At 40.5% G+C, this 19342-nt stretch overlaps 1 protein-coding gene across 3 annotated transcripts in view; it reads left to right on the top strand.

Annotated features, from left to right (window-relative positions):
- Nucleotides 1-1264: 1264 nt before the first annotated feature.
- The window catches only part of rbfox1 (RNA binding fox-1 homolog 1), a 1745467-nt gene continuing 1727389 nt past the window's right edge, over nucleotides 1265-19342 (top strand). The window contains exon 1 of one of the 3 annotated variants that reach the window (XM_072559568.1): nucleotides 1265-1649. In XM_072559568.1, coding sequence (XP_072415669.1) covers nucleotides 1647-1649 — 3 coding nt within the window. In that variant the 5' untranslated portion in view covers nucleotides 1265-1646. The remainder of the gene's footprint in view (nucleotides 1650-19342) is intronic. The other 2 variants (XM_072559572.1, XM_072559574.1) reach the window with 2 other exon arrangements.

Raw genomic sequence — 19342 nt, forward strand, 5'->3', positions numbered from 1 at the left:
AAAACACATAATTGACATTTAAAATTTATATTAATATCCTCAAATCTTCTAAAGGTTAGTCTGGATCAGTACTATTTCTGTCAGTATCCTTACTGCGGTGCTCAGTCTAATTAAAGGCAATAAATTGCATGGTTAAAGTCAGATTATATTCAGAGGACTCTGTGACACAGATAGAGATGAATAACGGAAGGTTGCCAATGTAGGTGATGAAACTCTTGGTCCCAGTTTGAAATAAGAAACTAGTCGAGGTGACTTCTTTGTCATTGATTGTCAGGGGCTTGCGTAGTTCAGATGTTGTGTGCCATTGAATATGAGACATGCATGTGTTAAATAAAAGCTGCTCTAAAAATACTGATGACTCTCTGAGCTCTGTAGCAATATATCATTCATGACCTTCTCCGAACTCCCTTTAAATTGTGATTTCCAAGGGAACACATACTGATTCTAATTCTTTTTAGTGCCAACTTAAAATGTTTCTGTTCTGTATTAAAAAAAATTAACAACATACCACGGTATGATTCTGTGAGGTTTTCCTATTTTAGCAATTTCAGTTCCATGATAAACTTTCAACTGCTTTAAAATTAATTGAAACAGGTTAATCTTCAAATTGCATAATATAGTATTGTTAAATATTCAAAAATCAGTAAATATTCTGTACTGCTTTCATTTTGTCCATCCCCATGATAATTAGCATAGTCATTTTGAGTAGAATTAGGTTGCTCTTTGATTTGTGATCTGAATGATGTAAAGGAAAACCAATATGTATGAAAAAGATAAAGCCTCAATTAAATCAAATGTTAAACTACAGTACAATTTGGCAGCATGGTTATTGCTGAATATTAGTCATTCGGATGTACTTCTGGCATCAGCCATCTAGATGTCATTTCACTTAAGTAATGTATTCAGATTTGAAATTGTATGGATTTCTGATTGATGTTAGCTAGGATCAATCATTTTCATAATCCAAATAATTATACTGTACCCTTGACTTGGAAAAGAGGACCTCAAATATGTATGACTATTTTTGAAAACCAGGCATTTTGTTCCATAGAATATTTAACTGGGGATTCTTTTTAATATCAGTAAATCAAATCCTGCCATCTTATATGAGCACTGCTTGGCTAAAACAAGCTTTTACCTGTCAATCTGATGACAGGAGTCTAGGGTTCACTAAATGTATGCTGCCATTTGCTATCCAAATTCAGTGCACTTACAATTCAGATTGTGTTGATTGTATTCATTCTCCCCAGGGTGAAAGGCATTTACACCGTGTGGCAGGGAAGAAAGAGTGCTTTCCTCTGGAAAGAATCTTCTGTGGACACTGATATACTTGATATTTTGTCAGGCATTGGACTGAACTGAAGTAATTAAGAAATAAGGAAAACTTGCAGTATGCATAGTGCTTTGTACTTGCTCACAGAAGTGTGATAATCAGCACTGCTACAATAGCCTCCAGACAGATTTGTTCAAGAAACTGAAGAGAATTGCAGACTGAGAAAGATAATCCTTTGTTTGAGCTGACACATTCCTATATTCGGGTATTTTAACCTCTGCACTGGAGACTACAGCCTCCTGCTTCAAACCTGGAAAACCGAAGGGAACTCTACAAGCAGACTGCAAGAAATCTGGGCTTCTCCTGGCTTGTTATGGTGAGTTCAAGTGATCCTTTCTTGATGTTAATATGCAAATAATACTTGCAGTCTCGCAGTATTAAAGGAACATGCTTGTCAGTTTAAAAAAGACTCATTGGGATTGTTATGATGTGAGAGCTCACTGGGCAGTTGCAGTTTAATCATGTCTTTTTTTCTTTAGGTTGTGAGTGGTACTATTTGCATTAATATGCAATTATGTGATATGAAATGTTTTGCAGAGTTGGAAGTATATGAATTTTAGTTTTTTTATTGCACTCTGAAATGCTCTGGTGTGGGAAAGGTGGCATGTTGAAGAATGTAGCCTGTTTATATTTTCCAAGCATTACCTCTTGTCAACTCTTAACTGCTTTTGCTTGCAGTAACTCTAAATATTTGATATAAGGATATTGAGAGAGAAATTCAGAACATATGTCTGGCAGTGGTGAAATAAATGGGGATAAACATTCTGTCTTATAGAAACACCTCCTCAATTTCAGAGCTGTGATTACTAATTACACATCTTCTCCAAATTGTTCTACTTGCTTTGATCTTTTTTTGAAATCAACCATTTTCAATGGGCATTAATTGCCTAAACTAAAAGCTGCAAACCTCAGAGCAGCTTTTAATTACTTGCGGCATTAAAGTGAAGCATTGAATTATTGGGATTTTCAGGCAAGCTGTAAATATAACAAAATGGGAAGTTATGTATTCCAGTTTTGCTGGCTGATCGGATTTTACCTTTTATTGAAAGCTAATTAACTATATGCTAACAAGCTTTTGGGGCATGGGAGATTTGAAGGGAAGATATTTGTTCAACATCCAGATGTCTGTGCAGGACTGTCAGTTGTTAACACAGAAATTAACAGCCATTAGGGAGTTGGAGGCCTACAGAATTAGATTTTTGCGATTAAAGATCATTAGCTGTGCAACTGAAGGACAGGCTATGGTCAGGGTTACACACAGAGAATCAGGTACATCTATGCATCACCTTGATCGAGTACACAACTGGACTTTTTGTGTTGGACTGAGGAATAAGCACAAGTGGCTATATTTTCAAATAAGAGAGCTGATATATAAAATAACATTTTTTAAGGAATTTGTTTTCTCTATTTCAAGTGGCAATTACTTGTTTAAGCCAGATTCCAATTGCCACAGACAATTGCTTTTATACTCTGGAGGGTAGTTCATACTCTTAAACAAGGTATCTGTTTTACATGCGGTCACCCATGGGATAAGAAATATCTATACTATTAACATATTATATGCTAATATTTCTAACAATGTAAGCTAAGAGCAGACCATTGTCTCACAGTATGTGTGTAAAGTGTACACATGTAAATTGATACAGAATTAACTCCTAATTGTAATTGTAGCCATCATCAAAAATGATCATTAAATCTCTGATTGTTAAGGAAGACATTTATCTGAATATTAATTTGTGATGTAAGCTGTTCCATGATTTATTTTGTTATATATTTCAACATTTTCTGATTCAGTCGATATGTGGAATTGTCAATGGAACCTTTTGGTAGTTAATCAAAATACAATGATGTTTGTGTTTCGGTCAGGGAACTAACTTGGAACTTTGTGTTGCTTGTTGTCTTACAGCTAGTATGGAGAGAAATAAAATAGTGCAGTGTGCGATCAGTTTGTATTTATTTGTAATGTTATGATTTTTTTCAATGTTGTAACAGTGCAAGCACTTAACTGACTACTTTAGCATTCTTATAAAAATGAATATAACTTGAAAATTATGAATAAATAAGTCAAACATGCCAGCTTGTTTTTGTAACCATTACTGACTTCATTAACTAAAAATGACTCAAACAGCTAGAAGATAATCATTTTTTAACTGCCACAACTGTTAACGCTTTTGAAATCAGAAAATGAAGTAATTCAACCAACCATGTTAAATAATAGAACAAGACTGTTTGAGCTACAGTACAATCTTTCATAATTGATTCTGCATATGTGTCACAGAAACAAATATTACACACTGAGCAGTAAATGAGAAATACATTTCAAGCAATCACACTTGCAATGTTTAGTTTTGGACTACATCATTTGAAATTTTCCATAAATATGCTTGACTGAGTATTAAACTCCAACTGTTTAATAAGAAGTTAGGTATCATATGGTCTAGGTTTTTATTGTTTGTCAGCTTGTGAGTTTTAAGTTATTGCTAAAGTACAAATGAATTTGAATGTACTGTAATTCTCTAACGCCCATCTCTTAAAACCCAAATAATAAACTCCTGCTTTGTTTTCTCTGATTGTTCTGTCTTGTGCAATATTTGTATTTTTTATTGCAGTGCAGTGTGAGTATCAACTGTAATATTTGCATAACAGTTAAGGATTCCCTCTAGCTTTTGAGAGTCAATGTAGAAACTATTCTGAAATGAGAGCCAGTGTAAAACACTCCCTGACATTACAGTCTGGGTACCTGATTTGATGCCCACCACTGGCCCTATAAGTCTCATCCTTGATAAAAGTTAGATTCAGGATGGAGAATTTTTATATGTGCAAAAGCCAACAAACCTTCCTGGATCTTCTTAAGAACTAAAGGTGACCAATTTCGTGGGCTTTCGATTTACTTCCTAGGATTCTAAAAGCCTGGCTTCTGAGATAGTGAATGGATTGGTTGAGATCTTCCATAGTTCCCTAGACTCTGAGTTGTAAAAGAAGATTAGAAGATGCTAAATGTAACACAGGACTGGAGTAATTATTGTAACAGGGTCCAATTGATGCCTCTGGGAGTGAGACGTGATCCTGCTTTGGTGGTCTGTGGAACACAGGATTGCATCTACTCCTAATGAAGGATAGTAGCCCACCCAGAGAGTTGTAAGCCAGTTGGTGGGTCAGAGCTAAAGGGAGCGGTGGCCACTGTAGGGATTGCACTTGGAAGAAAAGGGCATAATGGGCGGAGAGTATGAAGGATCTGGGACTATCAGAGTCAGTCAGACAGAGCTCAGTGAATTCAGTGAACTATTCCTGATGAAGGGCTCCTGCCCGAAATGCCAATTTTCCTGTTCCTCGAATGCTGCCTGACTTGCTGTGCATTTCCAGCACCACTCTAATCTTGACTCTAATCTCCAGCATCTGCAGTCCTCACTTTTGCCTTCGCAGAGTTCGGTGAAGGATAAGGGTGAAGTGACACCATTGTTATGAGGCTGGTCATTGCCAGTTTCCCCACATCACAGAGGACTCCCTTGCTGCTGATAGAATGACAGTGGTGGCAGGAAGCTCTGTTTGGCAACTTATGTGGTTCAACTGGCCTGAAGAGGAGACCCATCCAAAACCTTCTTTGCTGCTTGCCAATGGAATGGCAGCCGGAAGGACCTCATGGTTTACAACTATCACAGACTCACAAGGGTTTCCCTTCCACATTGATGACCCCAACTACTCCAGGCTTTCATTGTGTAAGATCCCTCTTTAAAAGTCTTGCAAAATTGGCTCCATTTGAGCCACTCTGTCACTCTCCATCAGCCCCAGCAGTGACCAGCTGTCACAGTGGCGATGGTGACATTTAGGTCACTATCCATTTACTTCTCCCACCCTAGCATCTTTAATGGAATCTTGAACAAAGAGGGAGCCTTTAACTGGCTGCCTCCCATAAGATTGCATCACAGGATACACCTCTGAACTGAGGGAAGTGGTCCTGCACTCAATTTTTTTTTGAATGGGCAAAAAATTTCAGCCGAAGAGTCTGCAATTCAATGTAATTCGGTTGTAGTTGGGCAGAATAGTGGCACAAGGGGATGAGGTTTAGCAACCCCTATTCATAGAACCACTAGCTTATTTGAAAGAAAGGGAGGTACATAAAGTAAAGTAGGCCATCAACTGACCTGTCACTGCAATCTGTCCCCCATGTTACTGAGGGCAGGATAAGGTGTTGGGCAGCTAACCCAATTAATGACTGCTTAAAGACCTCATTCCACTGTTTCAAGACATGCAGCTGGGGAACAGAGAAAGAAGGCGACATCCAGGCAGGTTTCACTGTATGGGTCAAAGACTGGCAACAAAGAGGTATTTGGATTGGGGTGGCTTCTTCAAGATTTTACCACTCTTCCACTTCCTGCATCCTTCCCTGGTTTCTATAACCTGAAATGCTCCCAAGTGCCTCCTCGATGGGAGACATGTTCAGTTCTTGTATTCCACATACTCCCCAGTTACCATGATCGTTTTATGCTGGGATTGTACTCTTGAGTGGGATTTCCAGTTTTTTAGACTCAGTGGTCCCATCTTTCAGTCCCCATGTGTTGCCAGACAGTTTTTTGGCTGAAGGTGGAGGACGCAAAGAGTGGAGAAAGCAAGGAATTTCTACTTCTGGAAAATTCTCAAAATAGCTTGTGTAATCTGGAACGATAGAAGATCATTCACTTTAATGAGAAGAATAAAAGACATTTTTTTTTAAATGATGGGAAACAAATCATTGTTGATGCTCAGAGGGATTTCGGTGTCCTTGCACGTACAACACAAAGTTAACATGCGGGCACAATGAGTAATTGGGAAGACACATTTCTTGTTGTTAACTGAAAATCAGAGTGGAAGTGTAAAGGAGACTTGCTGTAATTGTACAGGATTTTGGTGAGACCATACCTCAAAATCAGTCCATGTTTTTCCCATAGTTGCCTTAGACTGGACACTTCAAACATTTACAGTTTTGGACAACTTTTTCATCTGAGGAGTCAATGTGGAGAGATTGAATAGCATGTGTTGAATTCACAATATTGAGAGGTGACCTGATTGAAACATATAGGATTCTGAAAGGGCATGATAGGGCAGATATTATACGGAAGTTTCTCCTCACAAGCTGGTCTGGGATTTGGGAACATTGTCGGCAAATTTGGACTGAGGAGAGTTTTGTTTACATAGAGGCTTCTGAGCCTTTTGAAGAGCTGAGGATGGTTAGTCATTCATGATGTTAGTCAAGGGAATCATGTGGTGATCAGATGAAAAAGTGAACTTCAGGTCAAAGTTCAGTCATGGCACACTGGCAGAACCAGTTTGACAGGTTCTAATATCTTATATTCAATGTGCTTATTAGGGCTGGTCTGTCAAATTTCTGAGTCCCAATATGTTTTAATGTTTTTTTAAAATCAAGTCAGTTATATTCTGTTGGTTTCTTCTGACCTTCCAGAGGAACTGGAGATTAATTAGTGCCTGTCAATCTGTGGAGAAACACATCCACCTACAGGAAATGCTCTTTAAATGACCTCAGCTGCTTACCAATAACAATTAGCTTGCAGTTGACCTTGACATCAGCCAGATATTTTAGTTTGAGAAGAAAACAGCAGTTCCACATAGCTTTAATTTTGCTGGAGAATAATATATTGTTGGTTACAAACTGTTCCTGTCTTTATAAAACAGCATGTGGGGTGATTTTTCTCCCCTGCACACAATAAGTGGCTGGTTAGAGCAAGTCTAGTGGATATCAGGAGGAGTTGGCATGAAATCTGTGCAATTATGGGGGTCATCCATCATTATCCTGCATTCAGTGACTAGCCAGGGTAAAACGTGCTCCTATTAGGCAGCTGGCTGAGTTGGAGGCAGAAGATTGAGCTGACTGGCCCTTTGTCAAGGCCCTGCACTAGCTGCTTAAAGGGGTGATGCAATTCTTGTCAAGAGTAGAAAGTAACAATAGCAAGCAATCTGTTCATGACCTACAGGAAGAATTACATCACATTTTAAATCTGAAAAGTCAAAAGCGGCCGACTGCAAAATGTATCCAGGCCCAATGCACACAGCTTTATGTGATGGCAGCTGAGTATCATTTATGATTTGGAGGTGCTGGTGTTGCATTAACAATCGGATGTAGTACAATACAGTTTCTGACGATTGCTTCCAGAGACAAAGTTAAAAAGCACAAAACACCAGCTTATAGTCCAACAGGTTTATTTGGAAGCACTAGCTTTCAGAGCACTGCTCCTTCATCACATCAGATAGCTGTGATAGGTACCTGATGAAGGAGCACCACTCCAAAAGTTATTGCTTCCAAATAAACCTATTGGACTATAACCTGGTGTTCTGTGATTTTTAACTTTGCCCACCCGAGTCCAATACTGGCACCTCCACATCATGGCTTCCAGAGAGAGAAAGAAGCAGTAGTAGAAAATTCCTGTTTCTTTTTGATCATCTCATGTTAATGGCTGCCCTTATCCCCTGATAAGACCAGCAACATTTTTGCGTGACTGAATGGAAAAGTTGGGAATTTAATAATTGTCCAACTGTAACCGCATTACATTTTAAACTTGCAAATGTAACTTTTGTGTTGTTTCTTAAGTTATGCATGTACACTTTTCCTTGTCTTCTAGAAATAAAAGTAATGGTTTTATTCCCAACTGGCAATTTGGTTCCAATAAACGGTGAGTTCTGTCCATTGTAATGTTTGTCTTTGACAATGACATTGTGTTGTACTCCTTGCATTCAGTAACTGTATGGATTATTTGTTATTCACAATTATTAACATGAGCACCCTTTCTGGTATCAGTAATGAGTTTAGTACATAGAAATTCATGTTCAATATTGACATGAAATAGAATATGGTAAGGAGTGATAGAAAATAAATACAGGACAAACAAGATCAAGGAAAAGCACGGCCCACTTATCTGAATTAATTTTTTATCTTGGAGGTGATGAAGCAATTTGTAATAGTTTTGAAATACATAGTCAAAGCACAAGAGAATTCCTGGAAATTGATGGAAGGCAGCAAAATCAAACAGCAATATGCACTTTGGAGAACACCAGCCTAGTTCTAGCCTACCTCTGTTGATTATACAGACATTATTGGGAAGAACAAACATAATTATCTGGAAACCTATTGTCCTTCTATGGGCTCAATGTTATTTGTCAGACGTTGCTTTTCCGATGACATGGTGTTTTTCTAAAAGTCAAGGTTTCTCAGGTTAACTGAATGCTTGTGTAGTAACCTAAAATTTACTGGATTAGTTGAAATGAAGTTAAATAACATTGCATGAAATGAGGAAATAAAGTTAAGTCTGATGGCCTAAAGGTTAGAAAAGTCATGAGTGTGTGTTTATAGCAAGTGTTGTAACTCAGCAGTGATACACTGGAAAAGCTGAAGAATTATTTAAAAACAGATACACTGACTCAAATGTGATAATGTAGACTATTTATTAGCTGAATTTATGGTTGTCCTAGACTTGTACTGTATGAATATCATATGATTGATTAGATGGTGAATAGTGAGAGCGAGCTAAAGCTGAGGTCAAAGTCCATTAAAAGCAAGAGATGTATGTCTTTCCAGGGTGAGACAAGCAGGTCCTAAAGTGTGAATTGATTAAATTAAAGTGGAAATCATGACACCTTTGTCACATTTGCCAATGGTCGAATTGATCATTTGCTGGAGACTGGATAGTGTTAAAAATTTGAATGTATAGCTTGTCTGTATGGAAAAATGAGTATAATGTAAGCTTACTTCGGAGCACAGTAATCTGGCTCAGGAGAGGTCATCTGAATAATCTGCCTGGAAGAAGAAATCATTTTTCAGTAATAATACTAACCATTCAATATTACTGGTGAAGTAATTTTCCTGCCTTTTACTGTTCATAACAAAAATAGAACAGATGAACTAAGTATTGCATTTCTTGTTTTCCAAAGATGCGGTACATTTAAAATTAAACGTTTACGATACCTTAATCAGGGAATGTAAATTGATCATTTGGAATGCCACAGCACATATTTGGGATTGACTTTTAAGCTGTGGTCAAGGTGGACATGCCTGGCGAGCCAGAGGAAAACCTTTGTACGACGGCTATTTTATCAAACTTTATTTGAACATCGGACAGTTTCCTGCCTGAAATGAACAGGAATGTCATCTGATCCAATAGGTGGGAGTGAAAGCCAGGCCAGGAATCTGAGAATGCCAGGTTTTTAAAAGAATAGTCACCTAAAAAGTGAAGGTGAATTGGTAACAATGGAGTTGGATTAGCTTGACAGATGAGCAGTGGTTGTGTGTGTGGAGTCTGAGGAGAAGGCATAAGAATGGGGCTCAGAAACATATCAGCCATGATTGAATGTGGATCAGATTTAATGGATCGAATGGCCTACTCCTGCTCCTGTATCTTATGGTCTTTATCCTTTCCAGAATATAGCAACAAAATTAGTCAAAATGTAGTCTAAAGTTTAGACTACAAGTTTAACATAACTTCTCTACTTTTAAATTAACTCCTGTAGAAATAAAGCTTTGTGCTTGATTTTGCTTTTTTGATGCCCTCATTAACCTCTGCGGCTACTTTTAGTTATTTGTGCAGATTGTATTCCCTTTGCTCCTCATCGCATTCAGATCCTTGTTTTCCGGGTAATATGCAACCTCGTCATTTTTCTCGCCAAAATTTAAAACCTTGCATTTATTTGCATTAAAATTTGTTTTCCAATCATATACCCATTTTTCAGTTGATTGATGTTGTCTTGCAATTTGCTTGAGTCCTCCTGAGTAAAGAATAACCTCTGGCAATTTTCTGTTTTTTGTCTGTAAACCTTGAAGTTGTGCTTTTGATTCCGAAGTCAAAATTGTTAATGTATATTGTGGACAACATTGCAACAGCAATTATCTTTGTGGGTTACTATTTCCCCACTACCTTCTAGCTTTCAGAACAGATATCAATTACTCCAACTCTATTCAGTCTTAGAGCTAGCCACCATTCTGTTACTTATATCCTGACACTGTCCTATGACCTTTTATTATAATTAATTTATGAAGCGATTGATAGGCTTTTGCAAGCCAAGACATTAAGAGATGTGGACATAAAGGTAAAGGGAGTTTAGGATGTAGATTAGCCATAGTCACATTGAATAGCAGAACAGACTCAATGGTCTCTAAGCCTCTGGAACTGCTCGGACGCCATTAGCCATGCAGCTCGTGCAGCCACCACCCCCACGCTGATTGATGATGTCACTTCTGCCCCCATCATGGCTGCTTCCACAGCCACTTCCGCCCCTCACAATTCCTCATACACCACACGTGACATCACTTCCATCCCTCACATCAACGCTGATGTCACACGCTCAGTGACTTCCGTCCCCCCTACTGCCGTGTTTGCCACCACTTCTGCCCCCACCAATGCCACTCACCTGAATTCTGCTGACACGCCCCCCCACAGATCCCACTGTCACCATCCCCGCCCCCCAGAACCCTGAGGGGAACACCACCCCTGCCCATGACTCCACCCTCATTCCCCTACCACCACACCTACTCCAGTTAACGGCTCCGCCCCCACTCCCAGCTCCACACCCACACCAGATCACAGCTCCCAGCCCTGCCGAGTTTTCACCATTCCCCCGAACTCCCCCTCACTGAGGACAAACGATCAGTCCTCAGCAAAGGATTCACCTTCATCCCTCTCCGCCCATGCATCAATGAATTTAATACATGCCGTGATGTCGAAGACTTCTTCTGCCGCTTCTGCCTCCGAGCTTACTTTTACAATCAGGACTCCTGCCCACCTTCCGAGGACCCCTTCGCCCACCTCCAACACACTCCATCCACCTGGACACCCTGTGCTGACCTATTACCGGCCCTCGACCTTTTCATTTCCAACTGCCACCGGGACATTAACTGCCTCAACCTGTCTACCCTCCCTCCCCTACTCCAACCTCTCACCCTCACAACGCACAGTCCTCCAATCCCTCTGCCCCAATCCCAACCTCACCATCAAGCCAGCAGATAAAGGGGGCACAGTGGTAGTCTGGCACACTGACCTCTACACCGCTGAAGCCAAACGCCAACTCGAGGACACCTCTTCCTACCACCTCCTCAACCATGACCCCACTCCCCCATCACCAAACCATCATCTCCCAGACCATACAGAACCTCAGGAGATCTCCCACCCACAGCTTCCAACTTCTTAGTCCGGGAACCCCTCACTGCCCGGTTTTATCTCCTTCCCAAGATCCACAAGCCTGACCACCCTGGCCGACCCATTGTCTCAGCATGCTCCTGCCCCACTGAACTCATTTCTACCTACCTCGACACTGTCCTATCCCCCCAGTCCAGGAACTTCCCACATATGTTTGAGACACCACCCATGCCCTCCACCTCCTCCAAGACTTCTGTTTCCCCGGCCCCAACGCCTCATCTTCACCATGGATATCCAATCCCTCTACACCTCCATCCGCCATGACCAGGGCCTCCAAGACCTCCGTTTCTTCCTCTCCTGATGTCCCCAACAGTACCCTTCCACTGACACTCTCATTTGTCTGGCTGAACTGGTCCTCACCCTTAACAATTTCTCCTTCGAATCCTCCCACTTCCTCCAGACTAAAGGAGTAGCCATGGGCACCTGTATGGGCCTCAGCTATGCCTGTCTCTTTGTTGGCTATGTAGAACAGTCGATCTTCCGTAATTACACTGGCACCACTCCCCACCTCTTCCTCTGCTACATTGATGACTGCATTGGTGCCACCTTGTGCTCCCGCGAGGAGGTTGAGCAATTCATAGACTTCGCCAACACATTGCACCCTGACCTTAAATTTACCTGGACCATCTCTGACACCTCCGTCCCCTTCCTGGACCTCTCCATCTCCATTAATGACGACCAACTTGACACCGACATTTTTTACAAACCCACCGACTCCCACAGCTACCTGGATTACACCTTTTCCCACTCTACTTCCTGCAAAAATGCCATCCCATATTCCCAATTCCTCCGCCTCTGCTGTATCTGCTCCCAGGAGGACCAGTTCCACCACAGAACACACCAGATGGCCTCCTTCCTTAGAGACCGCAATTTCCCTTCCCACGTGGTTAAAGATGCCCTCCAATGCATCTCGTCCACATCCCGCACCTCCTCCCTCAGACCCCACCCTTCCAACCGTAACAAGGACAGAATGCCCCTGGTGCTCACCTTCCACCCTACCAACCTTCAAATAAACCAAATCATCTGCTGACATTTCTGCCAACTCCAAACGGACCCCACCACCAGGGATGCATTTCCTTCCCCACCCCTTTCTGCCTTCCGCAAAGACCGTTCCCTCTGTGACTACCTGGTCAGGTCCACGCCCCCCTACAACCCACCCTCCCATCCTGGCACCTTCCCCTGCAACCGCAGGAATTGCAAAACCTGCACCCACACCTCCTCCTTCACCTCCATCCAAGGCCCTAAAGGAGCCTTCTGCATCCATCTAAGTTTTACCTGCACATTCACTAATATCATTTATTGTATCCGTTGCTCCCGATGCGGTCTCCTCTACATTGGGGAGACTGGACGCCTCCTAGCATAGCACTTTAGGGAACATCTCTGGGACACCCACACCAATCAACCACACCGCCCCGTGGCCCAACGTTTCAACTCCCCCTCCCACTCTGCCGAGGATGTGGAGGTCCTGGGCCTCCTTCACTACTGCTCCCTCACCACCAGATGCCTGGAGGAAGAACGCCTCATCTTCCGCCTCAGAACACTTCAACCCCAGGGCATCAGTGTGGACTTCAACAGTTTCCTCATTTCCCCTTCCCCCACCTCACCCCAGTTTCAAACTTCCAGCTCAGCACTGTCCCCATGACTTGTCCGACCTGCCTATCTTCTTTTCCACCTATTCACTCCACCCTCCCACCCTCTCCCCTGACCTATCACCTTCATCCACTCCCCCACTCTCCTATTGTACTCTATGCTACTTTCTCCCCCATCCTCACCCTCCTCTCATTTATCTCTCCATCCTTCAGGCACTCTGCCTGTATTCCTGATGAAGGACTTTTGCCCGAAACGTCGATTTTACTGCTCCTCGGATGCTGCCTGAACTGCTGTGCTTTTCCAGCACCATTCTAATCTAGACTTTGGTTTCCAGCATTCTGCAGTCATTGTTTTTACCTACTTGTTCCTATATTCTATCTCTTTCTATCCTGTGTACAAACCTCATATCTATCATAGGTCTAGAAACACACAGTTTCGGGAAGTTCTCTTGTACACATTTCAAGAGTTTCTCTTCCTCATTGCTCTTGACATTGTCACCTTCCAAGGCTATATTAAGCTGTTCAAAGATGCCCAATATCCGTAATGGCTAACTTGCTTTGCAACTTTTTATAGCATTGGTTTATGCATGGAATAAAGATTTGAATTGCAGAGATGAGCTGAGACTGACTCCCCTTGATACCATTGCAACACCTGACTGTTCGTAACATGTGGAGACAAAGTAAACTTGAAGTCAAGAGGAAGTTAAAGGAGGATGGGATGTCAGAGACTCTTCACTGGCTAGGTTCATGCTGAGCACAAAATGAGGATGGCTGTGATTGTTGGAGGCTAATGATCTCATTCCCAGGGCATCACTGCAGAACTTCTTCAGGTATGTGTCCTAGGCTCAATTGTCTTCAGCTACTTCCTCAATGATCTTTACTCCATTATAAATAGTGGGATGTTTGTTGATTGCACAGCATTCAGTTTCATTCCCAACTCCTCAGATGCTGTGTGCAGGCACAGCTTCAGTATGATCTAGCCAAAATGCATGTTTGATGTGATGTTTTGGGTACTCTTTGAGAAGTATCAATGCAAAGCAATGACTATCTTCAAGAATAACCATCTTTCCTTGCTATTCAGTAACATTGCCATCACTAGGTCTTCCACCATCAACCTCCTGAGACTAGCACTGAGCAGAAACTGAATAAATAATATGGCTGGAGGAACAAAGCTGGAAACACCTGGCGAGTAACTCACTTTCTCTCTCTCAAGCCTGTCCTTTTTTGTACAAGGCATGAATCAGGAGGGTGTTGGAACGTTCTTCACTTTCTTAGATGAGTGTAGTTCCATGACTTTTTGAGAAGCTTAATAATATCCTGGACAAAGATGTCTACATTATTTGATACCCCATTCATTACCTTCAGCAAATAATTCCTGGATCCCTACTGCACGGTGAAAGTAGTGCGTAACACATACATGATGCACTATAGCAACTTCTTTGACAGTATCTTCCAAATCACAACCTCTACCGTCTAGAAGTGTAATGGCACCAGATATATGAGAACATGTTAGTAAACCTCCAAGTTACACGTGTCTGATTTGGAATTATAATGCTATTCCTTCGCTGTCACAGAATTTTAACCCCAGATCTCCCTTCCTGGCAGCACTGTGGGATTGCATACAGAAGATGAACTGCAACATTTCAAAAAAGGATGACTCAGTCTCATGTTCTCAAGCAATTGTGGATGGATAATAAATGCTGGTCTTATCAGCTGATTGTGCAGTGATACTGTTCATACAATATAACCATTTCTCGTTCTTGTGCTCTCTCTAATGGTATGTCATGGACTATTTATCTAGCAGCACATAGTTTCTCCAATAATTTCATTAAAATTAGACATTGTCTTTCAATCTTCTAAAATCCCTTTCTAGTTCTTGAACACTATCATTATCAGTACTGTCCCTCCTCTGTCTAACCATCTCTGTCCCTCATTTTATACTCTTGCCTAAGTTTAGGTGCATTCCTGTTCTTGTTTGAGACATTATCATTATTACCACTATTATAATCTTATGTGCTTGTCCCATGCATTTACACGTGTGCATTCCATACCCACTTCCATTTACCTTGCAATTCCTCCATTTGACTACTCCTGTTGCTGAACTATATTTTTCTCTATTGCTGTTTCTCTTTTCTAGATCTCATACATTTTTATATCACCCCCCCATTTGATCTTTGTGTGTATTCCTCCTACCAATTACTTTCAAACCATCTGCACACCATCAGTTTATCTCTCTGCAAAAATATTTATCCCAGCCTTGATAAAATGCAACCTGTTCACCTTGTACTTATTCCTCGTAAACTAGCCTTGATATCTCAAAATCTAAAGCCCTTTTAATGTTCTCACACCCATTAACACAGAATACTATGTTTCAGATCTACTTCTTGAACTAGCTCTCTCATTGCTGAAACTATTTGCAGGACTTCCCTTTTCCTATCTGGTATTCATTTCAATGGGGTAAATCTGCTTTCTGGGTATCTCTTGAAAAATGTTCTGCACATGTTCAGTGGTGTCCTTTTTCCCTGACACCAGAGAGGCAGCTCATCATGTGAGATTCTTCTAGGTGGTTGCAGAAATATCTATCTATTTAGTTGACTGTTAAATTCCCTCAGGCCATTACATTTCTGCTCGGTGTGGCTTCCCTTTCTACTTATTACAGTATCGCTTGGCCAATGTGCCACCATCCTCATTCTCTTCATTAACTATCCCTGTGGTACGACATCTTTGTTCAATTGAACTGTCTGAATCCTCTCCACTGCTTTTTACCTGTGAAATTCCAATGAAATGTTAGGCATCAGCTTAAAAACTCAACTCTAGGCAGAATTGATTTGCTCCACCTGGAGGTCGAATCCACATAACAGAGTAGGAAGATGCTGGATGAAGAGATCTGTTACCTTCCTGATGCCAGCAGGTCTGCAGCAGGATGTATTAGGACCTGTTGGGATGTGGGAGCTCTCCTAACTTGATTAGGTCACTAAAACACGTCTGGGACACTATATAGGGCTAACACCCTCCTGTTGCTGCCTTTCTCAGAACTTCCAACCATACAGCCTTATTCTTTGCATTTGGCTTCTTCCATTTTGTAGGGGAGGGAATCTGTCAGCAGGCAGTTACAGCTTTCAATATCCATTTCTAGAAGGCATCAGTGAATCCTTACATTCATGTGAATCCATTGCTCCAGATTCTGAGTCTGTTTTAATATCTGCGCAACACTTCCAAGTTTCACCCATCAGTGTCCAATTTAAATGCTTGAACTGAAACCTACCACACTCTCACTCACACTAATTGGTCATAAAATCCATAAGGCAGATGGAAATGCAGTGTCTACATTAAAAGGCACTGACAAACATGCAACTGTAGTTTTCAGGTTCCCCATATGCAGCCAGCTATTGTTGCCAATGAGTTGAATTAAAGCCCTGCCAAATGCTATCTGTCTGAAGTAACATACATTGATACAACTGAAAATAAGGGCATTGAAACTATTACATTTGTTTTCATGAATCAAAGTCATTGAATAATTTAAAATCAAATAACTGGATTCTGGAAATTAGAAAATGCTGGAAAAATATGGTTCTGAAGAAGGATTACTGGACCTGAAACCTTAACTTTGCTTCCTCTCCACAGATGCTGCCGCACCTGCTGAGTTTTTCCAGTGATTTCTGATTTTGTCATTGAATTAATTTGGCTACATTAGCTTGTGACTGGTTTGAAATCAGAGGAGCAGGATAAAGAAAACAAACATAAATATTTTTAAGCTCAGTTTGGAGGGTTGATAATTTCTACTTTTACTTCTAAGGTTGATTATGATAGAGTTTGAGAAGCTGCATCTTTTTATATAAGAAAAAAAACTCAATTCATGATATACTTCATGATGGACAAAGAAATAAGCCAGGGAGATTTCACAAGTTGACAAAAATGAACTGGTTTTATTGCAAAACTCACTTAAGTAAAGTATAAAACTTTTTAAAGGTAAAATGATTCCAAAATCCTGCAACATATACACATATGTGAGTGTGCAACATGCAAAAAATAAAAAATTATAGAGTGAGGTAAACGGAGTTATAATAAAGTTACAGTCCAAAGTAAAAAGTATTGTATAGTTCTGGTGTTCCTTTTGTGGGTCACTATGGTCTCACATACCATAGTGACAAATGTAAACTGGCTGTTCTTCTGGAGATAATTTCTGTTCTTTTTTTAAAAATCCTTTTTTTATTCTTTTTCAGAGAGGGTACTGTGACATTTCAAATCTGTTTTTAAAAAATTTCAAATTCTTTATCTCTCTGATGTATTCCAATTTATAACAGACATAGGGTCCAAGTTTGAAAAAAACACTAGAGTCAGAGAGCTGTTGCTATTCCATGCAGCAGACCTTCTAGATTTTACTCCCTTCTGTAATTGACAGACAAGCTTCTAACCATAGCTTTCCACAAAATAATATTTTGTCATGTGATGGGACCATCATTTCAACAAAAGTTTTTGTCTTCCATTTTCCTATCGATTGAGGTGCTGTTAAAACAATGAATCTTCAGCCCCTTTTTCACGTAACAGGTTTCAGTTGGCTTCCTTCACCTATGGCAGATTTTGTAGATGATATTCCTGTTGCTTATTAACTATTTTTGGAATTGAAATAGTGCAGATTTTCTGCATATTTTAATATTCTTTAATTTTAGAGTTTGGATTTTGGACAAGTGGCATGTGAGAATTGGTCTGTGTGAAGTGGTTTAATGCTAAATTTGTGAGCATTTCTGTAATCATCTGTGAGTTATTTTTAAAATTCAGAAGTGTTCTTGTGGACAAATGGGAATTTGTTTACATTGAGTGTTTTTGCTGGAGAAAACAGTGGGCTCAGCAGTGCTTTAGGCTTCATTTAGAAGTGTCTGGAATGTTGCCTTTTTTGACTTGAGAGAAATACTCATAACTTGGAAAGTCCTTTTGCTTTCAGTTGGCAAATGTCCTGGTTAAAGCTGGACATATAAAACAGCTCCTCCAAAACTGAAGAAATAGGTTACTTCAGCATATGGGCTTTGGTTTGAAAGTTTCAGACCGGAAGTACTTTGTTAAAATCTTAGAGTTTACTTGGCGCTGAGTGTCTGAGCTAGGTTGTATGAGGATTTGAGGAAGAGGTTAGATTTGTAAAGTTAAACCTTGTACATGTAATTGAGAGGGGAATTTTCTCTGGCAGAAGTATATAAAAGGGTGTTATTGGGACTAATAGGATTGTACTTTACTGTGTGTTTTGAAGTCTTTAAATTTGAGTCATCTGTCAATAGTTTGATTTATTCTATTTTATCTTAATTTCTTTGCAGAATGTATTTCAGTTTTATTGTTAAATCCATATCTGCAGTATTGCATGCTTCTTTCCATGAAAGACTACGCTGTTAAACCCAAGAAGAGAAGAGCTGTCAAACTTGATTTCAGTCTGTGATTTGACTTGTCTAGTAATAACATCAGTTGGCGTCATAATAGTTTGACGTTCTGCAGCAAGAACTGGACAGATAAATCCCTGGGTATCTAATTTCATGAGGTTTCTAGGAATCTGGCCATATTTGTACATCAGGTGAAGTCTGCAGTCATTTTAAAACTGTGTCCTGGCTCATTTAAAGTTGTTTTCTGGCAAATGGAAGTCCCAGGTGTTAAATCGGTTGAGAGAATGCAATCTTTTTATGACAACATTTACATTGTACCTTTTTAGCATAGCAAAATGTCAGGGTGCTTCACCCAGAATGCAGCTCCAACAACACTCAAGAAGCTTGATATCATCCAGGATAAAGCAGCTCACTTAATTAGCACCCCATCTACTCTGTCCACTACTGATGCTCAGTGGCAGAAGTGTGTACTGTCTACAAGATGCACTGCAGCAATTCACAAAAGATCCTTAGACAGTACCTTCCAAACACATAACAATTTCTATCTTGAAAATCAAAGGCAGCAGATACACTATCACCTGCAAACATTCCCCTCCCAAGCTACTCACCATTCTAAGTTGGAAATATATCGCTCTTCATAAAGTCCTGGATGTCCTTCCTTAAGGGCATTTCTGGGTTTACCTGCAGCACATGGACTGCAGTAGGCAAAGAAAGCAACTCACCAATACTCTCTCAAGGGCAACTGGGGACAGGCAATAAATCCTGGCAGACCCAGTGATGCCCATGTCCCATGAGTGAATTCACAAAAAAATAGTCCAAAATGCTGTCAATGAGGGAGAGAGAGAGCGAAGTAGCTAAGTAGAGAAGTTTTGGGTGGGA

The sequence above is a fragment of the Chiloscyllium punctatum genome, chromosome 40 (assembly GCF_047496795.1).
Source record: "Chiloscyllium punctatum isolate Juve2018m chromosome 40, sChiPun1.3, whole genome shotgun sequence".
In the NCBI taxonomy this organism is placed as follows: Eukaryota; Metazoa; Chordata; class Chondrichthyes; order Orectolobiformes; family Hemiscylliidae; genus Chiloscyllium; species Chiloscyllium punctatum.